This window comes from Euprymna scolopes, chromosome 30, assembly GCF_053919585.1.
Source record: "Euprymna scolopes isolate OS-2025 chromosome 30, ASM5391958v1, whole genome shotgun sequence".
Classification (NCBI taxonomy): Eukaryota; Metazoa; Mollusca; class Cephalopoda; order Sepiida; family Sepiolidae; genus Euprymna; species Euprymna scolopes.
In genome coordinates, this window is record NC_136511.1 from 46,903,408 (window position 1) to 46,931,322 (window position 27,915).

The window sequence follows — 27,915 nt, forward strand, 5'->3', positions numbered from 1 at the left end:
CATACACATATCTGTGCGTGAGGTCGCCGAGCTAATAAAGAAACTTGATTCCAGTAAAGCAACTGGCCCTGACGGTATTCCAATTATAGTATTAAAAAAGCTACAACCAGAAATTGACCCCATACTTACCAAACTGTTTAAACGTTGCCTTAAGGAGAAATGCTTTCCAACATCCTGGAAAACCTCATCAGTATGCCCTGTATTTAAGAATTCAGGTGATATGTCATCTCCCTCTCAGTACAGACCAATAATTCTCCTGAGTGTCATGAGTAAGTTGCTGGAATCCATATTAAATAAAGAAGTAGTCAACCACCTCAGCAGAAATAATATTCTTAGTGACACGCAATATGGCTTCTGTTCTGCTAGATCTACAGCTGACGTGCTAAAAGTTATATCACATAGAATTAGCGAATCTCTCGACAAAGGCTTTATTTCTAGGGCAATTGCTCTTGACATATCAAAGGCCTTCGATAAGGTATGGCATAAAGGCCTACTTCACAAGATTTCCAGCTAAGGTATAACTGGAAATGTTTTCTCTATCATTAAATCATTTCTCTCTGATAGGCTCATAAGAGTAGTGGTTGATGGGCAGAAATCAGAGGCCCACAGTATTAATGCAGTGAAGGGGTGGAATTTTGTTGCTTATCAGGTTAGTCTGAAGCATGTACATCGAGGGAACAAGTGCTATGAGTTCATCAAAACAGAAATTAATTGAAGTTGAAGCTGTACAAGCATTATTGGTTACATATGTACAGACTACCTCATCTCATGACGAGGTGGTCTTTTTGAATAAGGATTCCAATGAAACATGTATGCAAATATATAACCAATAATGTTTTTATCATAGCAGCTCTCTCCTCCATTAAGCACTTTTTATTAATTACACTGGTTTCATTGGATTTACCTCTAGGGAACCAATCTATAAAGCCATTATATATATATATATATATATATATATATATATATATATATATATATATATATATATCGTCATCCACATACAGTAATGTTTCGCTATTTCACAGCTCATCAGTACGGCTAGACAGGCAACTGTCTCAAGCCAGGATCGAAACCCGACCACCCAAATGACGGTCAAGACTTCTTACCATTGCGCTATACGGCTGCTGCTGTTTGGGTAATGAATTAACGATGTTTTGACATCGTCCAAATTCCTCCGCTCGATTTGTTTACACAAAGAGCGTCGCTTAATATGCTAGTGTCAATTTGTATATCACTTCCCAATATGCTCAACCCAAGATAGAGAGAATTATAGTCACCCACATACAGTAATGTTTCACTGTTTCACAGCTCATCAGTGCGGCTAGACAGGCAACTGCCTGAAGCCAGGATATAATAGTATTTTGTTTCTGTGTTTTTAGAAGAGGATTGATAATTCGTATTATTTGGATCTCTTGGACTACCATTATTATCTCTAGTGTTATTCGCACAGCATTTCGATCGATGTAACCTTCGTCTTTTTTCTTTTCATGTGTATCTTATCGATCTCGGGAATCTTTCTATCGAATCCGGGAATCTGCTCAGAATTTCGACCTTTATTTAATCTACTGGAATTGGAAAATATATTAAAGCAAGATATCTGAGCATCTAATTGATGAAGGTCACCAGACCAACACGTCAAAGAATTAGAACAAAAGGAAACAGAAAATAAATCGAGGAGTTCTGAAGAATGCATACCACAATAGAAGAGATAGAGACTAGCAACATGTATATGAGAGAGAGAGAGAGAGAGAAAGAGAGAGAAAGAAAGAGAGAGAGAGAGAGAGAAAGAAAGAAAGAGAGAGAGAGAGAGGGCGAAAAAGAAAGAATGTTGTCAACCAAATTACAAATACGCCTCTGAACCAAGAAAACAATACGGATGAGACAAAGTTTTCTAAGGCCAAAGTATATGTCGTGGCATATGTTTGTATGAAATTCTTTATGTATTTGTATTCAATAATTGGCGTCCGATCCATAACGAACGTCTTTCTGGATTAATATTTGAACAAAACTGTTGGACTATGTTAAGTGGACACTATTTGAGGTCATTCCTAACATTTGCCCACAGTCACTTTTCTGAACGGCATCGCTTACTTCCGGATTGTCTCGGCTGAACGAAATGCATTTCGGTTCTGTTGACAGATTTTGCGTGGGGAATACAGTATAATTGATAGCGATTCATTTAGCGCCTGACACAAAAACCAATATTGGAAAATTTGTATAAAAGACAAATGAAAAAATAATCGAACATATAAAATATATTTCTATCTCTACTATTATATAAAATAAATTTTGTCTGTATGTCTGTAAGAATCTTCTGCCCAGTACAATGAGATATGAAACCATGGATAGAATTCCTCCTAATTGCTTCCATATTACATCAGTTACCTACTTTCCATGACCCCACGTTACCCTGATCGGGCGGCTGAAGTGAGTACTCGACCTTACCCAAGGGTCTCCCACAGACTAGCGGAGGGAAGTAGGCGCCTGACTTTTCCTTTTGCCAGTAGTGCTGTAACCACCATCCTATAGAGCGCCTAGTATTCCATAATGGTCACCCATTTGGTATTAGACGGAGTAGTTTTTGGTCGGCTGTGTTTTTTGACTAAAAAAACATAGAGAGGAGACAACTCAATTCGAAATATCGATATTAAAAATCAACCTTATAATGAATACGTATAAATTTTTATTTTCTTGGTTAAAAAAAATACTCAATGAATTTACGTGATTTTTCGAATATGACATCTTCGTTCAGTGATGTAATAATGAACCAATATTATTCAACAGCACATATCCTTTTTGAATTTTACGTTTTCATTTCAAATATACAGACGAACACTCTATTATAGTAAAACGTTTACAGGTACCCGGCGTTGCTCGGAATGATTGCCAACAAAATAAAATGGTATCATATATTATTTTTATTTATTTATGTTTTATTTTTTGGAATCCTTTGAGATGAGGCTTCATAATATGTGTATGCACCGTCGGGGCCCGTAGTGCAATGGATAGCTGCGTTCAGTCTCTACGGTTCCTGGTGAGCACTGTCTGAAGATAGCGGTTTCAATACTACCCAAGCAGGCCGGAGGATCAGTTGGCCAAAACAACTATGGAAGGCAGTAAGTACTGAGGATACAGTTACAAGACTCAGCATTGCTTATCCCGTCGCCGCGATTAATCACCGTAAGAAGGCCAAATGATGAGTTGGTCGAAACGTAGCAGCAGCAGCAGCAGCAGAAGCAGCAGCAGCAGTAATGAAGATGAGGGTAACAGTCCACAAAACGAATGAATAAACAAAACGGAAGTTAAAAGAATGCGTGTTACATCACTCTAGCTTTCTCTATCACATATATCTCCTCTCTATCACCTCCCCTCTTTCTTCGACGCCTCCTTCTCTCTACGATCTCTGACAAACAAAAAGAAGTTAACGAATTACTACATAATAAGTCGCTTCAAATGTCGAACTCCTGTCTAATTCTATTCATATTAACCCCGAAAAGAATAAATAATAGAGAACGTGCGTCTATATTTTGTCCGAGGCATCCGTGAAAAAGAATATGACTGCTTTGTGAGTGTGTCTTGTGTTGTTTTTTACTTTTAGGCATACACAGACACAACATTTCCTCATAAAATAGATCATCAATATTATACTTTTTAGCCCGTTAAAAACGGGCAAACGTTATAGCCCGTTGATTTCGAATGAGTATTCAATGCCAAATTGATGGATGAATACGATTAATTCTAATCCATACTAATCCCTAACTATGCATCAAACGGACAAACGGATACCATAATATTTAGATCGCTGCATCTTATCATAACAAAGATTCATGCAACATTTCACTCAGATCGACTCAGTAGTTTTTGAGAAAAAGTGGAACAGCAGACACACAGATAAACAATATAGATTCATAAAAGGTCAAACAAACACTCCTTTAAAACTTTCATAAAAATGTCCACAAGATAAACGAATTAAAACGACTACGATGTTCTGTGGATAATGTATGTTTTTATTATCGTTTATTCATAGTAAATGCGCCAGATGATTGATGGTGGGGGACCACTTCCGGTATTGGGACTAAATCTTTCCTCATATAATAGATAGATTATCAATATACTTTTTAAAAACGGGCAAACGTTATAGACCGTTGACTGAGCATGGATACTTTATGCCAAATTGATATATACATATGGTTAATTCTAATCCATACTAATTCCTAACTGTGCATCGAACGAATACTATAATATTTAGATGCACCTTATCATAACAAAGGTTCATACAAAATTTCACCCAGATCGACTCAGTAGTTTTTGAGAAATGTGGAACAAATAGACAGATGAACAAACTACAGTATAGATTCATAAAAAGTCCAACAAAATCTCCTTTTCTATTAATAAGACTAACACTTTCATAAATAATGTCCACATGATAAATGAATTAAAACAACTATGAAGTTCTGTGTTTTTATCATCATTTATTTATAGTAAATAGCTCAGGTGGTTGATGGCGGGGGCCAGTTTTGGTATTAGGACTAAATTTGTCTTCTCAGCCGAACGAAAAACATTTGGGTTCAATTGACAGTTTTATAATTGAGGGCGATTTATTTGACGCATGAGAATCGATGAGACAAACGCTAATATATAAGACTTCCATAAATGGACAAAGAAAAAAGTTTCAAAAATCGAACTTATGAATAGGACTGTTACTACCAGAAAAAATATTGTAGGAGATGCCTTCAAGACGTTTAGAGACTGTTTTCGTATGGGCCCTTTTATTGACAGTACACAGAATTAACCCTAGTCCCCTTCGAAATAGGTCCTGGATATGACCTTAAACTATATCCGATGGTGAGGCCCAGCTTGCAGGCCTTAGGGAGTGTAGAGCCACCCTTTAATTGCCATTGCTCCCAGGTCTACTCTGACCGGGAGTGGTAGCACCTGTTAGGGTTCGTAACTATGGGTTAAATAGAATACGACTTAAAAAACAAATATACTATATTACAAAAAACGTTCTTCAAAATCACCAGATTCGGCATTAAATAACCTGAAAAGTGTTGATATGCCGTAAAACAAAACAACCAACCAACCAAGCAACCCCTTCGAAATAATTTCCTCCGGCTGCAATGTATCGTTTCTCTTCCGGCTGCAATGTATCATCCCAACAACTTCTCGAAGACACGACGGAGTCCTCTTGCATGAGCATGTCAACGACCCTCATCACAGTCTCTTTCATCTCCTCAATATTTTCATAATGACATTCTTTAAGGTTTTCCTTAACCTTAAGGAATAACCAAAAGTCACAAGGAGCATATACTAGCATGGATTATAGGGAGGGCGAGGAATTGTCTTAATGCCTATCTTGGTCAAAAATATCTGCTTACTTCTCTGAGCACACTTGGGACAAAATTTCCACAGATCTTCCGCACCTTCAATTCCTCACAAATAATTCTGTGCTCGGTTCCCAAACTGAGATCAAATTGTGCACTTTTTTGTCTCTATAGACACACGACAATTCTTATTTATGAAATTCTTTATTTGGCCAATCAATTCTGTAGTTCTGACTTCCTTACTCCTTCTACATATCTCATCATTCCTCACAGACATCCTGCTTTCCTTGAATCTCTTATGCCACTCAAAAACTGATATTTGATCCGTATGTTTATGTTGCATTTTAAGTTTAAAATAGAATTTTATTGCATATCGTTCTTCTAAAATGTCCTCACGTCCAGATTGCATTTTTAAAATTCACCAGCTATGACAATAAAACTTTAGTAGGGTGTATTCCAATTCCTGTTGTAGCTGTTTATTTGAACCTGAAATCATAAAAATTGGTCAATAATCTCATAAGATGCACAGCAATAACATACTGGGTTTTCAAGAATCTGCAATTTTAAATGCCTGTACAAAAAGGTTTGGAGACTTATTAAAAACACCGTGTAAGCATAATAGTTACTCCAAAGAAATAACTGAACGATAAAATATCATTTTACCGCTTCAGGAGGTACCTGACATCTGACCTGTAAAAGATACGTCCTAAGAAGGAATACTGCTCGGAAGGTGCCGCTCAAAGATTATTATTTTTTTTTTGGCAGAGTACAAATCGACTTCGTAATCTAGTAAGGGACTTTCTTCTCTACACCCCAATTTCTCATGGAAGAATCATTGTTAGTCTTTCTCTACTCCATTTATATTTCCATGAAAAGATCTTGATGGTGCGCCTTATAAAAAAAACGGATAACAATTTAGGTATTTGATATGAAATAAATAATGTTGGAAAATATCAGGATTATAAACATCTTCATTATTTACCGAAAAGATGCAGTCATTCATGATGGAAATTGTTCAAAGTATCGAACACTCAAGATGACAAAATAAAAAAAAAGAAAAGAATCTGAAAGAAAAAAAAAAACAAAAAACACCAAAGCAGAAAAATCGGGTGTTAATACTTCTAACCCTGAAATCATTTTAGATAATTAACGACCTTTGAAAGGGGAGATAACTGTCATGTCAATTACGCTCAAATTAATTTCATGGAATATTTCTACTATTATATTAAGTTAAACGATGCGTTTTCTTTAATTCATTAAATTCATAAGTAATGGAACGTGATCTGACTGTTATATTATTACCCGGGCAACGTCGGATATACCGGGTAAAGAGGTGAGTGAATGACATTAACAATGTTATGGAAATAACAAAGTGTTTTGATAACAAAATAATGTTTGGAAATAAGACTGACATTTAATATAGAAATAATCAAGCCCGAAATATGTAAAACAATTAACTGTTTAGAAAGGTGTTTAATAATATAGGATTAGAATATTTGATTTCAATAAACAAAGATACGTGACAAAAGAACAGGAAGGATCTTTGGTTACGTATATATATGACGTAACGAGTTTAGAACACCTTAGAAAGTTAGTTAGCATGCAGTCTATAACGGCGGCCGAGAGAGAGAGAGAGAGAGAGAGAGAGAGAGAGAGAGAGAGAGAGAGAGAGAGAGAGAGAGAGAGGGCCAACATCTGGACAGGAGCTGCTCGGCGCGCCCTACCTAGTCTCAAAAGTTCAAAACCAGCTTGAAAACCTAAGTAGGTGATGTCATTTTCTCTTCCCTGCAACCTCTTTCCCACAGAAGAGACGTTGCGAGCCTGACTCTGCTCTATCGTTAATTTTATGGCAAGTGCTGGACTGAACTCCAATCTATGGTTGTCCCTTACTAAACGGTCCTGGATATGACCTTAAACTATATCCAATGGTGAGGCTTCAGCTTGCGGGCTTTGGGGAGTGTGGAGCCACCCCTTAATTTCCATTGCTCCCAGGTCCACTCTGACCCGGTGTGGTAGTATCTGTTAGGGTCCCAACTATGGGTTAAATAGAAACTGACTGGAAAAAAATATATACATATTCTATTAAAAACCTTTTCTTCACAATCACTGGGTTCGGCATTAAATGACCTAAAAAGGGTTGATATGCCGTAAAACAAAAACAACCAACCAACAACCCTTACTAAACATTCGCAAAAACACTCAACCAGCTACAACCACTATAAACGATTTTCCTCACTCTCTATCCGTGCCTAAATCTAAACGCAGATTTTATAAACAAAGCTTCTTTCCCAGAACTGCACGTCTGTGGAACACTGTACCGTTGTCCTGCTTCCCGGTGGAAGTTCCTATTGAGCCGTCCCCATCAATAATCAAATTCTATTCAATTTACACCATTAACGATTACTACACAACCACCTTACATTCATTAACTTTCATCCTCAAGTGGCCTTCGCGCCTTGATAAGTGATAACCCCCAAGCAATTAACGAACAAAATAAGAGAAGCGAGAGTAACAAGGCTGCCGAAAGTAAACCCAAAATTCACTTTTTACTTTTTCTTCTGTACTGACATGCAAAAATTTAAATGTAATGTGAACAGATATCATGCTGCTGAACTATCTACATGATGTCCCCGTAGGTATTGTCTAAAATAGCAGCCCTTCCGTCCAATATGCCTTATCTGGGTTGAATAACAGTAAAAAGAATATTAAATCGATTTGCTTAAATATCTTAGGTGTGTTATAAGGCAATAGATAATATCTACTGTAAAAGGCACTCTGTCGGTGAGTTCATTCCTTATAGATTCCAAAACGGTTGGGCCGATTTTTTAAATGTGCTTTTTGTGTCCTTAGATAGGTTCTGTATCGGAATACCTTCGATAAGTACGAACATCGATAATCGAAAAAATCTGATTAGAAAATGAGCAGTTCGATTTTGACCAAAGTAATTATACAGCCTAACATCACAGGTGCATTTGCGAAGTTTCATCACCGTATAAGCTGAAATGCCCGGTGTATAAAATCAACAGTATTTTCTTTGATAAGATAAGGGCGTATTTGAACTTAATGTTTCTGTTCATGAGCAATTGAATCATGATACTTGACTTTTGTATTTTAAACTTTAATTTAAGTCATTATATAAAATAATTTGACAAAATCAACAGTGGGTGCTCTACAGTGCAATGTAAACGACAATATATTGTGAACTAAGTCACTACGAGAGGTATCTGAGCTTCCTCCCAGTGCATCGCCGTAGGTTTCGACTAGAGTAGACAATCAAATGATTTGGTTGAAAAACGGGCGATTTCACCGATTTCGATGACAATAAAAATATTGGGAGTGTAGAACATTCGTTTATCCTCATTTGATCCCGGGCAACATCGGGTCTTTTTGACAGTTGTTAAAAAAATGAAAATGAACTTTACTGTAAATTTTTTTCACATCTATATTTTTGCAGAGGGAACGGACAACGTTGGGAAAATATCGGATGTCAGACAGAGTGAGAGGGAAAGTCAGAGTGACACTTATACCGTGGACCATCCATACGAACCCACATACGGATTCTCTCTCTCTCTCTCTCCCTCTCTCTCTCTATCTTTGCATATAACCATGTCTCTGTTTCCATCTCCATCTCTCTCTCTCTCACTCTCTCTTTCTCGCTCTCTCTCAGGTCATACTACCACAGTGATGTAAATAACACTTGATATTGATTTAGAAAGATTGTGTTCATTTTGTTAGAAAAACAACGGCCATCACGTCTATTGTCACGCATTTTGTTAAAAGTACGAGCCATAAATCATATTCTTTTACATAGGCATCACCATTTATCAAGGCCCAGGGGCCACTCGAGGATAAAGCGTTATATACGACAACCTCTATATCTACTTATATACAAAGTCACTTTGAGCGTGTGTTTGTGTGAGTTCCTTCCTCATAGGTTCCGAAATAGTTGAGCCTATCTGTTTCAAATTACACACAAAGTTAATTTATATCTCTGGCAGTGTTCTTAGACATGTTTCGTACAGAAATTCACCCGATAAGTATCGAGAATCCGCCCACCCCAAATTCGATCTTGAAAATAATCTTTCATCTCTAGATAATAAGAATTTTTACAGGAAAATATTTTACGTTACACCGGTGTAATCTGGGCCGGTGTAACGTAAAATATTCCCCTGTAAAAATTCTTTTTTTAAAATTTTTTTTATCTATAAGAGAAGAAAGACTATTTTTAATATCGTCAAGTCCAAATATCAGCTGACGTGTTATTGTAAATAAACACAGCCGGAATTAGATGAACATTATCATTATTATTATTATTAAAAAAAAAAAAATTTTTGCGAATCATTCTACCGGACAAATTATTCCTCGTGATATGTAATATTCATTATAATACATACGCAATCTGCATAATTTAAAATATGTTTAAGCGTATTGTACGATCGGCAACGCCGGGTGTCCAGCTAGTATTACAATATGATATGACATAGTATTACAATATGATATGACAATAGTATTACAATATGATATGACATAGTATTACAATATGATATGACAATAGTATTACAATATAAAATGAAAATAGTATTACAATATGATATGACATAGTATTACAATATGATATGACAATAGTATTACAATATGATATGACAATACTACGACGCCTGGTAAACAACGCTAACATTTAAAGAAACTAAGTTTGTTTATTTCGCGTCCAGTATTAATTGTAAATCCCTGTGGCGACGTCTTAGCGTATCACAGATGCAATAAAGGACGTCTTACATTTTTGTGTAAAGCTGTGTGCTGTTTCCGTTTTCATTAAGGACACCCCAAGCGCATAACTTACATTTAAACCAATATACCTAACTGCGATGGCAATTAGAGGAATGTAGTCAAGCGGTAAGAGATATTGAAATGGATGTGAACAGGCTAATTGAAATTAACATAGAAACGATACGATAGAGAGAGAGAGATTAAAAGTCGAAGTAGCTAGCGGCCATTAAATATCGTAAAAGGTTCTGGGTTAGGATTAGCGCGGATCCTTATTGTCAGTCTTGTTGATCGCGATGTTATTATTTTATGGGGGAAAGGTGTTATTATTTCAAGGGGAAAAGGGTCGGATACATACGTGTCTTATATATATATATATATATATATATATATATATATATATATATATATATATATATATATATATATAAAATATATTTTTAGTCATCGACATACAGACCTGTTTCGTTGTTTCACAACTCATCAGTGCCGCTAGACTAACACCTCTCCCAAGCCGAGGATCGAACCTAGAACCGTCGTGATGACAGTCGGCAGTCCTACCCCCTGACTACGGAATCGGTGGCCGAAATTAAACTGTCCGAACGTCTATTTAAATAAACATTCGTCCGCCACTCGTAGAGGGCTCAAACGTTTGTTTGTAAAGAAATCGCGAGCTTCGCATTATTTCAGCTAAATTAAGTAGCGAGTAAGATAATTTACGAGAGTGCTCTACCGAAGAGGGGAGCTTTATAAAATATATTTTTAGTCATCGACATACAGACCTGTTTTGTTGTTTCACAACTCATCAGTGCCGCTAGACTAACACCTCTCCCAAGCCGAGGATCGAACCTAGAACCGTCGTGATGACAGTCGGCAGTCCTACCCCCTGACTCTAGTGTTTGGGTGTGATGTTTTGAATATAACAAACTAGTTATGACCAAAGTTTCATTTCATTCGGACAAAACACTAAGAAACGGGCCTAATTAGAGTTGGGGCCCGTATTTTTTTGGTCACCCTGTATATATATATATATATATATATATATATATATATATATATATATATATATATATAACTTGAAATAGAACACGTACATCAAGTCTGTTGTCAAGGTCGTTGGAAAAATGGTAGGATCCTTCTACCGCTCCAGAAGATATCTCACTGCTGATGCAATTCTCTATCTATATAAAAGCCAAGTACATCCAAAGATGGAGTACTGCTGCCACATCTGGGCGGAATCTGCTAAAAATAGCCTATCCTGCCTTGACAGAGTACAAAATAGACTTCGTGAATATTATTATTTTATGGGGAAAAGGTGTTATTATTTCAAGGGGAAAAGGATCGTAAACGTGTCTTATTTAGACACGTCTGAGTGAAAACGACAGTTATTGCTTTTTCCGATCTTTCTGGACATCTTTCCCATTTGCCGACCGGTCTTTTTAATTTTAGCAGGCATATTATATATATAGAATAGCACCAGAAAGTTGTTGTTTTGGCATACTTTTTCCTTCAAGCGCTTTCTATCGGTGCATAAGGAGTAGTAGTAGTAGTAGTAGTAGTATAGTAGTAGTTGCTGTTGTTTTCTTTTCCTTTTCTTTTCCTTGGAGGCTTGGTGTATTTATATATATATTTAATTGGCTATAAAAGTGGGTGCAGGAGGGTTGGTGGCGAAGAGAAAGCGCTTGAGAAAAAATATGGCCGAACAACAACTTTTGAGAGCCATTCTATATAATATGCCTGCTGAAATAAAAAAGACCGCTCGGCAAATGGAAAGGAATAACTTTGTCGTGTTCAGACGCCCCTCTCCTCTCCTCTCTCTCTCTCTCTCTCTCTCTCTCTCTCTCTCTATATATATATATATATATATATATATATATATATAGTGGGATACCAACATGGCGTACGTTGTATATACACTGGATGGACATACTGTGTATGTACTTGTTACGGAGGGTTTATCTGAATGTGTGTACGTGTCAGTAAATGTCTATGGTGGTTCTTCACTATCTGAACGCTAAATTATTTTGTTGCAGTCTATTTATGTTCCGCGATCGTCTAGATGTGTGTTCTTAACATTTTCTCCGTGTATAATACACTCTTAATTTTTTACCCCTTTTGACCCTGCCATGATCATTAATAGTGTCTCTTTTAGCGTGTCGACATATAACACGAATATATAAACATGACATACATGGTTCTGCTGGTCAGCCTCTGGAAGATTTTCAGCAATTCTTGAGGAGAAAGATATTTTGTAAATGAAGACGTTTCAACAGAGCTACCAAGACGCTGTGTATTTTTATGTAGTTTATTCACTCCCAGGAATGACATCTAGCAGACGAGTGATCGCCGATCTTTCCTTGGGCGGTTAGTTCTTACACGTCCCACGTCTGAGATGCTTCCCCCTTTGAGAGAAGACCCCTTTCAGATTATCTTCGTCTGTTGATGTCATCAATCAAACTCCAACTATTTTCTCAGCTAACTAGAACATTTAATCACATACACGTACTTTCGTGTCAGTTAGCAGACTCTTCCAGTGCAATTGATCGGTCACCGAGTTTGATGTGACTTGATGTTATTTTCATGGCAAGTGCTCGTCTGAGCTCCAATCTATGCCCCCTCGCTAAACTTTGGCAAAAACACTCGTATAGCTGAAACTACTGTCAATAGTTTCCCCCACTCTTTTTCTGTGCCTAATCCTAAACGTTTATTCCATGAAAAAAAAAACTTTCTTAGAACCGCACATCTGTGGAACTCTCTTCTGTTTGCATGTTTTCCAGCTAACTACAATTTAGTAGCCTTCAAGCCCAACTTAAACAAATTCTTGATGAAGCGTCCCCTTAAGTAATCCAACTTACCAAATTTACACTTCTAACGATTATTATGATATTGTCTCATTGACTACTGTACACTCAATAAACCTTATCCTCGAGTGGCCCCCAGGCCTTGATAAATGGTGACTCCTATCCAAAAAAGAAAAAGGACACATGTTTTGTCGTTCACAACTCATCAACATGGCTTAACCAAGAAAGACTCGAAACCAGAACTTTGCATTTTCGCGCATACACATCTATTGCGTTATTTGATTCAATAAGAGAAACACGTCTACGTAATAAGAATGAAAGGTTCAACATTTTAGGGACGGAACGTGCGTGCAAATAATGCTATTTTCTATAAATAAATTAATATCGTGTTGCAACTCAAACTCCAAATGCTAATAAAGCGAATTTCTGATGCATTATTTTCTTTGATGTAACAAATACGCTTATTAATATCGCGTTTACATTTGCGCGATGTCTATCTAAATACATACTGCAGGCTTTTCGAGAGCAATTTAGATGTTTCAGAACCACAATAGGTGTGTGTTATGATGCGAACTGATATAACTATTTAAGGAATAATGCACTTGCCAGGTGGCTACAAGTATGACATAAGCCTATTTAATACGTTATTGGGTAGTGGTCCATGGCAGTTATGGTGCCAGAATCATGAAGTGTACTTCTGTAAAATGCTTTTGCTAATACATATTTTTTAATTATTGCATTTTACATTTAACACTATATTGAGTAGTGGTTCGTCGCAGTTACGGTTCCAGAGTCATGACGTGTACTTCTGTAATATGATTTTCCCAATACACTTTTTTTTAAACTATCATATTGGATAGGGGTTCGCATCATTATTTGATCAGGCAATCGCATCATTATTTGATCAGTCAATTCGATCGCTGATACATGCCACTCTGAACAATCAGTTCGAGATATATTGGGTTATTTTCGGTAGCCTATTGTTTGGCGAGATGAGGTATTCGTTCTGGGTAGTCCGAGGAGATCAACCCTCACAGGTTTTGCTTCTCCTATTCCGTGCGAAGTAAGTTTCTTTGCTTACTGCCTGAGGCGCCCCGATCGGTACGGGGCCTTCTCGGGAGTTTTTAAAAAGCCAGAGTGCTCCTCCTTTAGGGGCGCTGACTTGACTATCTCACTTTCCGACCTTGTGTCACATCTTCTAGCGGGTGGAAGGAAGTAAATATCAGCGATCTCTAACAGCTGTGGTCCAAGAATCATGACGTATACTTCTATAACTTACTTTTGCTGATACAGTTTGTGTTAACTATAAGACTATATCTTTATCACCGGCCTGCAAGCCTATAATAATGTGATGAATGACGTCAGGGTAATTCATTCGGCTAATTAATTTTAAATCCCCCCAAATCTACCAAATTTGTATGGTATACCCATTAATCTTTCAATTATAGATAGAGTCAATCGTTGATGCGTTCACGGTTCAAGAATTAAACAAAAAATACACAATTATAAAATGTGTGATGGCGACTTAACCGGATGCTTTGATTAGGTTTATTACATATACAACATTGGAGATAGAGTTGGGTACTCAGCCGTAATTTAATACTGATATTTCGAATACCAATTTGAAAGGCATAGGAAACGCAACATAATCTTTCTGTATCATTTTCCCGTTTCTTTTCACCTTGATACACAGAAAACGAGATTTTGTAAATGTTAACGGTTTAATTACGATGTCGATATATTAATAATTATCGAAGTATTGCCTTACCTTGTTCAATTTTATAGCTGTAACTGGAGAACCTATTTGGGGGTCATTTTTTCTTAATACCTGAGCTAAATCACCGTACTTCATGTACTCAAAAATCATGTAGGGTGTCTCACGGGCATCTGGAAAAACAATAAAAGAGTACAGAAATTGAAAACGGCATGCTTGTATTAGTGTATATATATATATATATATATATATATATATATATATATATATATATATATATATATATAGTAATTTATAAAATATATATGGCGATTAAGCTACACAGAATATTCGGCGTTTCATCCACTATAGGATTCGTCAGGTTTATGCGCATAAGCCTGGCGAATCCTATAGTGGATGAAACGCAAAATATTCAGTGTAGCTTAATCGCCATATATATTTTATAAATTACTAACTAGCTCTACCTACGTATTGAGCACCTTTGAAGTAAATAAGTTTACGCATAAATCTATACTTTCGTATATTAATTTTATGTGAGTAAATGAAGTAGTTATATATATATATGTGTGTGTGTGTGTGTGTGTGCGTGCGTGTGTGTATGTGTGTGTATGTGTAAATATTTTTCTTCAATTATATTTCACCTTATATATATATACCAGTCCTTTAATTTATGAAACTCGATGTAATTACAGAGCATATAACAAATAAATGGCAACAGTCTATATTCCAAGTTTCATGATGTTGACCATCTTAACGTTTATTCCTTTAAGTAAGTTTGCATGCACAATTCTTGACAGCACCTGTCTCGTAGCACAGAAGTATTCATTTATTTATGATATCAATCAGTGAATTTATTTCGCCCTTAACGCATCAGAAGAAAAAAAACTTATCAATTTTAAAAGAAAACAAAGGTATATGGACACGATTATAAAATTTGAAAATTGAGAGAAAAGTTATAATTACCTTTTTTATTTACTACGCCATCTTTGAATTTCTTTCGGTTTGCGCTACGAAACAGGCGCTGTCAAGAATTGTGCATGTTAACTTATATATATATATATATATATATATATATATATATATATATATATATATATATATATATATATGGATTTATAAGCTACAATCAACATCCAAATTTATGTTTTGATGATAATTACGGTTTTCAAAAGGCGAAGAATTAAAAGATACATCTGCCTTACTTAAAAAAAATTGCTTGGTTTATTTATGGTGTCTTTTACATATAAAAAAAATCACCCAATACTTTTGCTGATGAGGAGACTTTGTTTAAAAAAAAAACTATCTGTCAAAATTATTGTCCGTGGCTGAATGTCTATGACAATAAAAAACATCGTTTCCGAAACGATCGTACAAATTATTGACTTTGTTGTTGTTCCTTCTTAAGAAACAGATTTTTAATTTTTAATTCTAATTTGAATTTTAAATTATCAATCACATTACTATATATATATATATATATGTATATATATATATACATATATATATATATGTTTTAACATTGTTAAAAATAGCAAGATTTTAATGTTTAATTATGTTTTCTAATAATTATTTTTGTGTTAGAGTAAAATAAAGAAACGTATGTAGGTTCCATATGTATTTCGAAAGTTTTCGATTCATCGTCAAACTATCATCCGATGAAGAACCAAATGAACCCCCCCCCCTAAAAAAAACAACTGGTGAAAATACGAGAATATAAAAAGGTAGCTGAGGGGGGGGGAGGGCCGAAAAAAATTAATAAGACAAATAGGAGCAGCAATCACTGGAGTTAGTGTTTATAATACAATGTGGGTGTTTTATAATAACAACGCTATATTTATAATAAGAGTGTATCCCTTTTGTTAAATTCATCGGGTAGATTATACGCGGTCTGTCAGCCATTGAGCTGGAAGTCTACTCACAGTTGAAAGTATCCTGTACTTCTACAAATCTATCATTCGCTCATGTATGGATTATTGCTGTGCATCTGGTCTGGTGCATCTACAGTTAGCTCTCCCTCTTGAATAGCGCCCCCAAAAGAGTTTTCAATCTAATATGGCCCAACTTTGTCAACTAAGCTCGAAGCCCTGCCCCATCGCTGCACTGTTGCATCTCTGTGCCTGTTTTACAAATATTTTAATGAAATGCACTCTAATGTACTCGTTACACTTGTGCTACCTCGACGTACATATCCACGACAAATCCGCTTAGCAAAAAAATGTAACCCCTTCCATGTTGAGGTCCCCAAATGCCAGAAAGCTTTCTTTCCTCGAACAGCTGACTTTGGAATTCCCTTCCTGCTAACTGCTTCCCTGACTGTACTGATATGCAGCAGTTTAAATGTAATGTAAACCAATATCTTATTAGTCTGTTAAGCATGGTCCCAAATAATAGCAATATACCTTGTTTGGTGTAAACGTGAGTAAAAAAAAAGATAGAATAGAAGTCATAAAAGTAATTTGGTAATTGTATTCTTAACATCGACCGAAGACAAACAAACAATTTTTCTAAAACTAGTAAAGATAAAATATAGAGAGAAATGCTGTATGTTCTTACCGTATATGACAATGCCTAACAATTTCAAAATATTGTCGTGATCAAAAGAACTCATGATTTCCACTTCTCTTTCGAAATCTTTCTTTACTTCATTGGAAACTTCTTCTTTGAGGATTTTCACGGCCACTTTATTCGATTGACCTTCTTCAGCCGTCATCTCTCCTGGAATATAAAAAAGAAACAGATAAAGAACAATTAACAATCAGATAATTTAGATTGAATAGCAACAACCGATATTTTTTAAAGTTATCCTCTCTTTTCGATTGTCTAGCCTTAATTTAAACCTAAGTCACTTACGGTTGTACCAGCAAAGACGTCAGGATTTTCCCCCCGTTCTTTTCCTCCTTCGCCGTACGGGTTCGAGCCTGCCTTCCTACTACCACTTTTTTTTTTTGCTCAACATACACATCCAAATACCCGGGCAACGCCGGGCTGAAATGCTAGTATATATATATATATATATATATATATATATATATATATATATATATATATATATATATATATATATAGTTAAATTATTGCCACCCTTTCAATTTTTGCGTTTTTTGGAGAAAAAAATATTTTTTTCACTAATTATTTTTATATATATCTTAAAAAGTGGCAACATGTTTTATGAATAAAACATGTACAGTATAGAACGATAAAATTGCTGCCACAGAAAAGACGACATGATTCCATTTCCCTTTGATGAAAACTTTCTTTATTGCTGCATAGCATCTACTAGTTGTGTACAAATCCCAAGCGCGATGGGAGCCTTCTATCATGTCTGAAAGTGACACAATGATCAACGAGTGAGATCGAAGATGCGCCGCTGTACAATTCATGCTCTCTATCGATCCAAGTTATAACAGGACCATTGCCAGCACCCTCAAAATGCATTACTGGATTGCTACGAATAACAAGGATGTGCCCAGGGTGATGAAAACAAAATTTCTGGCCACAGTTGTGGCATTTGCTGTTGTTTCAAGTAAAGCGCCACATCATGCACTCTCGATACTTCGAAATCGGTTTGGGCTACTTCGTTTGGCCGAACGTCGAGAACATTACCAATATGACTTCCCACAAAATCAAAAAGAGCCAGATCGCCGCCATCCGCCGAGTGTTCGCTGAGCTCCCGTCGGCACTTATGGAAAAGTTCCGGACCCGTATCGAAGCGATGATTGAGGCTGAAAGCGGCTACATCAAATAGACGTAAGCTATACTACATAATAAGTCACCTGAATTAATTTTTTCAATAAAAGTTCTAAAATAAAGCTGCAGTGTTGATTTCGTTAGGGCGTCAACTTTATCGTTTCACCCTATATATATATATATATATATATATATATATATATATATATATATATATATATATATATGAGAGGGAGATATATGAAGGAGAGTTAAAATGATAAGATTCTTTAAAGGGGAGACATTGAGATAATGATGCAAAGCTCAACAAATTGCTTTGAAGCTTATAAAGAATATGAAGAATAAAAAAAGACGATATAAAAAATGCATATAGATTTATTCGTTTATTCAATATGGATGTTGCATCAATTAGGGATGTAGGATAAGTAAATCTAGGTATAAAGCGTTTACTTATTCTAATTGATGTATTAGGTTGGACGTTCAACTTCAAAAGATCGTAACTCCTTTCATAATAAAGTTTATTAATCGAAATAAGATCCATTAGAATCGACACATTTTTGCCAACGTGAAATAAGTTCATTCATCGCATTCGCATAGAAATTCGGTGTTCTAGAAGTGGTAAAGTCATTGAAGGCCGATTCAGCATCATCTCAGCTTTTGAATAATTTTTCGCGCAAGAAATTGTCGAGATGCTTGTAAAAGGGATAATCGGTGGGCGAAAGGTCCGGTGAATATGGCGGATGAGGCAGAGTCTCGTAACCCAATTCGTTCAGCTTCTGCAGGTTCAGTTGAACAACATGCGGGCGAGTGTTGTCATAGAGGAGAATTAGTCCTTTTATATTGACCAATCTCGGGAAAATACATTGGAGCTTCTGGTGCCTTTCGTCAATTTGCCGGCAGTACTTCTCAGCCATAATCTTTTCGCTCGGATACAAAAAGCTGTGATGGATGAGACCGGCCGAAGACCACCAAACAGCCACCATAACCTTTTTTGGTGCAATTTCGGCTTCGGGAAGTGTTGTGGAGTTTTTTTTTTTTTTTACATCCAACCACTGTACCGAACGTCGCCTCTTGTAGTAGAGGACACATTTCTCATCACACGTCAGAATCCGCTCGAGAAGGAACCTAGCTAGAAAACACCACAAAACGACGATTTTTTATTATCGTTCAAATTCATGCAGCACATATTTATCCAACTTTTTGGATTCCCTATTTGCTTTAAATGGCGAACAACTGTTGAGTGGTTCATCTCGAGTTCAACAACAACTTCTCGGGTGGTTTTGCGAAGATTGGCTTCGATTAAGGCTTTCAAATTTTCGTTATCAACCGCAGTCAGTCGGGTGCGACCGTCTTCATCTTCGAAGCTCTTATCACCATTGCGAAATTTCTTGAGCCACCATTATGCCACACGTCTGTTAGTGGTTCCTGGGCCAAAAGTATCATTGATATTACGAGCTGTCTTGGCAGTTTTTCGGCCTAGTTTGAACTGGAACAAAAAAAAAAAAAAAAAATCCTACGGATTTGAATTTTGTCCATGCCGTCGAAAAGGCTGCAAAAAATGAATGAGGAGATTGAGAACGGTAATGAATAACACAATTCGATAAAGGTAAAAACGTGCTTCAAAATGATATTTAACATGGCTATATATTTATATATGGAATACTGCTGTCACATTTGGGCTGGTGATTCTGCTACTAGTTTCTCGCTCCTGGACATGATCCAAAAGAGAGTCGCCAACCTAATAGGTTCCGAACTGTCATCTAAACTTCAGCCCCTGTCCCACCGACTAAATGTTGCATCACCCTGCCTGTTTTATAAGTATTTTAATGGTGGATGATCTGACGGACTACAAGTCCTTGTACCACCTCGACGAAAATACCCCCGACAAACCCGACAAGCAGCAAAGTCCCACCCCTACACATTTGAGATTCCTAGATGTAAGAAAGCCTTCTACTCTAATAGCTTCTTCCCCAGAACTACAGGACTTTGGAATTCTCTTCCAGTTTCCTGCTTCCCCAACTGTACTGAGATGCAGAAGTTCAAGTGTAATGTGAACAAACATCTTGCTGCTAAACTCCGTACATAGTACCCCTGCAACTTAGGTCTCTGACAATAGCCCCCTACATCAAAGTGGCAACGTGACTTATTTGGGATGAAAATGTAATAATGATATATATATATATATATATATATATATATATATATATATATATATATATATATATATATATATATATAATTATATTTTGAAAACAATACATATGCCGCTCCTCATTTGGGGATACCAAATTAGTCAAAGGGAAAATTATTCCCAACTCGCATTTAAGTAAAAATGCATTTTCGTATAAATAATTGAATTTATTCAAAAAGTATCGCAAACAAAAACGAATAAGCCGCACACACACACACACACACACACACACACACACACACACACACACACACATATATATATATATTATTTAACACCTTGTCGTTAGGTTAGACACAATGGCAAGTGTGGTTTTAAGAAGTATACTTGAGCCTACAATAAATGCTTGAGAAGCCCTGTCGGATTTACCTTGTACTGTCAATAATAAACATAAAAGAAAGCAAAGTTTGGAACCCCCACTTTCCAGCGGAGGGAAAGAAGGTAAATAGCCTCATGTGTGCCTCAAACCAAATCCAAACCATAATCACTACTATAACCTCATTCTGTCTAATAATTCAACTCGCTCTCCCCTCCATACCGTCTGATTGCCAGAATGATAGCAAGACCAACATCAGATTGTATGCCAAATTACGAAGTACTTAATCTGTACAGAATTCGTAATAATAAAAAAAGCAATTAGCGCATGTAAGTAATTCATTCAACATGATGATTAATTTAAGGCCGTGCTTGGCATTCATTCTTACGCTGGCAGCCTCTATTTCAAAAGAGACTGAGAAAAATGGCGACCTATATTCTCGTCGTTCGGCTTCTTATCATAAATTAAGAAAAGGATGATTAATATTTAAACAGATGAAATTAAAAAAAAAATAAGTAAATAAAATAAATAAAATAATTATAACATGAAGAAAAAGAATTAAAAAATCAGATTAAAAAGAGGAAAAGTTAGAAATAAAATTGGCGAACGAATAATCTTTTTACATTTTTACCGAGATCCTGTTGAACACACGACCTATCACGTCTCCAAGACTTCCTGTCTCTCACAACTTTATTTGGCAGACTACAGATTGTTCAATAAAAAACGCTGCAGATCTTTTTGCGCCATTAAATAAACTAAAGTATGCCAATCAAATAAAGACAAACAGATAGATACACCATTTCTATTTCCAAATATTCAAATTTATTCTATATGACCGCCATCAGTAAAGATAACCTGTTGTTAACCCCTAATGATGTCTTGGAGGATTTTGCCCACATCCTTTCTCACATATTTTTCCAAATTTCTCCAGGAAATTACGAAGACTGAGATCTGGATATGATAGAGACATTTTTCATTGGAAATGAACTCTGAGATACTCTTGAGTCATTTTTGTTCTTTGTGGTGGAGCGTAACCCTATTCATAGATGAATATATTACTTTAGTTTGTTTACGGACACTCAAAGTATGAAACGATTTATTTTCCAATTATTTTTATGTTAACGTTATTTTGAACTAGCAGACCACCCGGTATTGAGTGGTCATAAAATACTTATATATGATATTTTAATTCATGCATGTTTCAAATCTATTATTATGAAATCAATTCTCTATTCATTATTATATTATACCCAATACATAGTTGTGATTTCAAAAGTAAAAAAAATAAAAATGACTTCAGTGGCATCAGCTAGAATCGAAACCAAAACATTTAGCTCTCCAATGATATTCACTATCATCTGAGCTAAGTCCAGATGCATATCAAAACTTTAAAAATTGATGCAGTTAAATATATATTTGTGCATGTGTAGAAAATACACATCAAGTCGAATTATACGTACCAAGTTCCAATTTTTCAACTCTAACCACCCCCATTAGCAGCTATTTTTACTGGCTAAAAGCCAAATCAAATTTGTTCCATAATGATGCAAGAATGTTTATACGATAATTTTCATTGGTCAATATCACATCGTCATCCTTAAAAACCAAAGAACACCTTCCAGTTGCGCTTATGGCGAACTAGACCATCAATGCACTGCAAAATATAGTTGGATCATTCTACTGTTCTAGTAGGTATCTCAGTGCCAATGAAATCCTCTATCTGTGTATGAGCCATGTGCATCCTAAAATAGTGTACTGTTGCCACATCTGGGAAGGAGGTGCTGGGCGCTCCCTACCCTGTTTGATAGAGTTTGAAACCGGCGTCGAAACTTCGTAGGTGATGCTTATTTTTCTTTCCTGTAACCTCTTTCCCACAGGAGAAACTCCAATCTATAGTCCGCTTTGCCAAACTTTCAAGAATTTGTATTAACCAACTCAGATCAAGCAAACCGCGCCGAAATCCGACTGTGAAAGTAACATACTTCGTCTCAACTCTACTTCTCCCTTGTTGAGACGAAGTATGTTCATTTCGCAGTCGAATTTCGGCGCGGTTTGCTTGATCTGAGTTGGTTAATAGAAATTCTTGTGTGCAGGGTGTTTGCTCAGTTGGTAGAGTGCTTGCCTTGCATGCAAGAGGCTCGGGTTTCGAATCCTGATTTCGGATGTATCTAACTGATGAGCCCAAATGAGGGCGACACTCGAGTCTTGGACTTCCGGTTCTTTGACTGTCATGGCTTTTGTGGGCTGCGACGTTGTTTGGCTGTGGAATTTATTATATATATATATTGAAAAACAAAATGTTATACGATTTTAATTAAAATGGATAATAAAATTAGTAACGATAAATATTGAACACCCTGTAATTGATAAGAAAATCTAAGGACATACGTTACCATACCATCTCGGTGGTTTACCTCTTTTTCTGCAGCCATCCACCATTTTCTTTCTAGACTTCGATATCGTCTTTTGATTAACTTTTGGAATCAGATGCACTTTTTATTATAGTCGTTTAAAAAAAGATTACATTAATATTCAAATTATAAATTATTTTTAAATTCTTAGATTATGATAAGAATTTTTGAAAACGAAACCAAAAGAGGAGACGAAAATGAGGAAGGAGAGAAGAGGAGACGAAAATGAGGAAGGAGAGAAGAAAATGAACAATAACAAATGAAGAAAAGTAGATGAAGGAAACCAACGAGCAGAAAAAGATGAAGTGAAATAATAAGATGAAGATAAATAGATGAAATAGGGAGGAGGAGAACAAAAAAGTGAAAAAAGTAAAGTAGAGAGAAGTTAGAGGAGGACGAGGCAGAGAAAAAGACGAGACAATTATTATAAGATTAAAGAGTGAAGAAGATGAAGAAGAGGAGAAGAAGAAAAAGAAGAAAGAGAAAAAAGAAACAAAGTGAATAAGAAAATTAATAGAAACATATAAATGATTAGAAAAAGATGAAGACAAAATAAAGATGATGTAAAGAATCAGATGAAGGATAACGAATAAAAGATGAAGCAGGAAAAAAAGAAGAAGATGAAAAAAAGATTTTAAAAGTTTAGAAGGAAGAGAGGAAGAAAAAATAAATAAAAAGACCCAGAAGAAGTGAGAGGAGGACGAGGAGGAAAAGATGAAAAGAAGATTAAGAAAGAGGGCGAGGAAGGGAAGATGAAGAAAGAAAGAGGAGGGAAAGATGAAGAAAGAGGGCGAGGAGGGGAAGATGAAGAAAGAAAGAGGGAAAAATGAAGAAAGAGGGCGAGGAAGGGAAAGATGAAGAAAGAAAGAGGAGGGAAAAATGAAGAAAGAGGGCGAGGAAGGGAAAGATGAAGAAAGAGGGCGAGGAAGGGAAGATGAAGAATGAAATCGAGGCGGGGGAAGATAAAGAAAAAGAGCGAGGTGGGGAAGATGAAAAAAAAAGAGAATTAGGAAAGGAAGATAAAGAAAGAGTACGAGGAGAAAATGAAAAAGAAAAATAAGATGATTAGAAGAAAAAGAAGGAGAGCAAGAAAGAGAAGCAGAAAATAAAATAAAAAAAGGAGATGAATGAGATGGAGAATAAAAAGATGAAGAGAAAACAACGGAGTAATATAAAGGGGGGATAGGATGAAGAAAATATAATAAAAATAAAACCAAAAGAAAAAGATAAAGGAGGGCAGGAGGAGTAAGTAGAGGAGGAGGATGATAGCAAGAAAAAATGAAGAAAAAAAAAATTAAAATATACCCCCCCCAAAAAAAAACATTTAAAGCAAAAAAGAAAGAAACAAAAAAAAAACATGCTGAATGAAATGGTTTACCTTTAAAGACTTGTCCGAAGGCACCTTCGCCGACCAATTCCAACAACTTGATTGAACTGACTGGAATCTCCCTGACAAAAAACTTTTTACCGACGACCCCTTCGCTGTAAGCACTGAAATAACTGGGATTCTTGTTGATGAGATTCATCCGGTCGAGGAGTTGCATACTGTCGGCTGTTTTCATCACTTTTTCATTTTTCACGCGATAATGCTTCCGGTGCATTTTTCGAAGCAGCAGCATCACGCAGAGCAGCACGATAATGCAGACGACCACAATCGGCAAGAGAATCTGCAGGATCAGATGCAGCGAAAGTCCCTCCGCGTTCGGGTCGCTCAACACATTGGTCTGTCATGAAAAAGAAAATTTGCATCATAAAATAGATCAAATAAACAAGGTTGGATCTTTGCGTTTATCAATGAATAGCAAATGAAGGATCTGGCCTTCGGGCTAAGATCAAAGTGTAGTATCTGTTTTGATGCTACACTAAAGTTTATTTGTCCTTACAGGAAACGGTTCTACACTAAGGCAATTTTTATTCTTGCCTACGTCCATAATGCCTCTTTTCAGGGAGTTGCTTTTTAACACATTAAAAACTTCCTTGTCACGACTCAGCCATATTTTTCTCTCGTGAGAAGATATACCAATGAATGTTTGCGTGGCAGACAGATCCAAAATCTATATCCCCCCCCCTGTAAAACATTCATAACAGCTATAACCACTTTCAACAATTTCCCTTACGCTTTATATGTGCCTAAAATTAAACGAAAATTCTATTATATTGTCAGATAACAGTTTGCTACATAGTTGGGCCGGGCAACACCGAGTTAGCTGGATGGTTATTATTATGATCGTTATTGAAATTTGTAAAAATATACACCGGAAAAAAATGTTACCAAAGCGAAATGTATTTTTTTTAGGATATAAATTATTTATGTTAAAATAGTTCCCAAAAATGTTAACTTGGCGAAAAGAATATTAACTAACATAAAAAATACGTGACGGAGATGGATCATCCGGTTTGTGTCTTTGGTCACGTGGAGTTAATGGTGTAACGAGATAGTTTAGAGATAAACGTAGAGAGATTAGTTCGATACCTGACGTATTAGCGGACAGATGAGTATCCTGTGCTCCAAGGTTTGGACTTGGCGCCTGTGGAAGTCAAATGGGCGAAATAGTAAAGTTTAGACTTATATGAAGTGTGTCCAAACCCCGAGAAGGGACCCAGCATGGAAATAACTTTTTATATCCAAATATGATTGACGTCTCGGCGTTTCTCTTTTCGAATGAAAAGTATCTTCAATTTCACGAAGTACAAAAGAAACTTTGAAAAGGTGTCTTTTGCTGGTGATTCCATCTACATTGTTATGCGTCCCTTTCGCTCCGTGGAACACAATACCTTAGGGCTGCTTCTCAGCTGACTACAACATGGTCACTTTACAAATCCAATGAAAACAAGTTCTTATTGAGCTGTCTTCTTATATATAAGATATATAATCAAATACCCCCAAATTTCACACTGCCTATCACCTGACACTTATTCACATTTATTCTGGAAGGATCTTTGAGCCTTTTTTTTTACACGGTGAGCCTTTTTTTATTTACACGGTGGTCACCACTTATCAAGGCCCGGAAGCCACTCAGGGATAAGGGTTATTGCAAGTACAGTACGTTAGTGTGGAGATTTAATGAAGTGGTTACTTAAGAGGGCGGTTCATTAGGAATTTGTTAACGTTGGACTTGAACACATCCAGGTTTTAGTCAGGTGGGAAGCAGGCAGACGGAACAGAGTTCCACAGGTGTGCAGTTCTAAGAAAGAAGGTTTGTTCATGAAATCTACGTTTTGATTTAGGCACAGATAAAGAGTGGGGGACATTTTTCACAGTGGATTCAGCTAGACGGGGGTTTTTCGTGGAGGATTGGCGAGGGGGGACCAGAGATTGGAGTTCAGACGAGCACCTGCCATGGAAATAACGATAAAACAAGGATAGGATCGCAACGTTTCTTCTGTGGGAGAGAGGTTGAAGGGTAGAGAAAAGGGCACCCCCACTAAGTCACGTAGTCTATTTTGTACTATGTCAAGGCAGGATAGGCTGTTTTTAGCAGCTCCTACCCAGATATGGCAGCAGTATTCCATCTTTGGACGTACTTGGCTTTTTGAAATTTTATTATCTCTTGGTGCAACATGAAATATTCCCCTTTAAAAATTATTGTTTTTTTTTTTTTATAAGAGAGAAATGCTATTTTTAAGATCGAATTTTTTCGATATTTTTAATCACTTCAATAATATTAATCATAAAATATTGAAATTTTTGCACACTCACAGAGTACTCCGAAGAAGATAAGCTACCAAAATATTTTTTTAAATCTATATGATATTTCAAAAGCGAGAAACACAGTCTCTCTCTCTCTCTTTATATATATATATATATATATATATATATATATATATATATATATATATATATATATATATATATATATATGGGGGGGGCTTCTCGCTTTTGAAATATTTTCATAAAAGTTTTTTTTTGTAATTACTGGATTCAGCATTAAGTACCCCCAAAAGGCTTGTTATGCGAACGTATTTATACATTGTTCGTGCAACCCTTGTGAAAATGTTATTTTAAACTCAACATGACAGGAAAAAAAGCGTATTCTGAGCTCAACTGTGACAGACAGGCAAAACATCCTATTTAAAATTGATCCGATATCATTCAGATTTAAATGCTCAGTGGACTCCCCCGATAAGTATATACCGTATATTTTGGCGTATAAGACAGCCACATATGGGACATTGGTAAATAAGGAGGATACACAGGCCATACAACTAATAATATAATACCGGATATTTCGGCGTATAAGACGACCCTTAAAGTTAAAAAAAAAACATCTTTAAAAACCAATATTTCATAAGATACCGGGTGTTGCAATCTGTAGCCTAGGCTAAACAAACATGGTTTCGTGATTTAGCAGTCGTCTTATACAACCGATATATGATAAATTTATTAAAACTTGCTCCAATTTTGTACCTCGTCTTATCTGACGGTCGCCTTATACGCCGAAAATATACGGTAATAGTTTGACTGTAATCCTCTCAACGAGTCGAATAGCATGTCTCCTTTCTACCACGGTATATATCAATCAATCAATTATACGGCACAATCACATTGAAACATCGGTTCTGGCGAGACCACTGAAGTTAAGAAACAATGAACCCGGCCAGTACCGCATGCGTGACAATTTGGGAAAGCTATGCGCTCTATATAGCGCTTCGGGACGTAGAAATTTCCAGGTTGGTATCTTGAGGCGCGTTTAATCCACTGGGAGA

The 27,915-nt window shown here is 36.2% G+C and overlaps 1 protein-coding gene across 1 annotated transcript in view; it reads right to left on the bottom strand.

The window, feature by feature from the left end:
• Positions 1 to 27,915, bottom strand: part of LOC145254794 (BDNF/NT-3 growth factors receptor-like) — a 677,849-nt gene that overhangs the window by 64,224 nt on the left and 585,710 nt on the right. The window contains exons 4-6 of the mRNA XM_080113580.1: positions 24,587 to 24,932; positions 17,157 to 17,318; positions 14,658 to 14,776 (exon numbers count right to left, since the gene is read on the bottom strand). Coding sequence (XP_079969706.1) covers positions 14,658 to 14,776; positions 17,157 to 17,318; positions 24,587 to 24,932 — 627 coding nt within the window. The remainder of the gene's footprint in view (positions 1 to 14,657; positions 14,777 to 17,156; positions 17,319 to 24,586; positions 24,933 to 27,915) is intronic.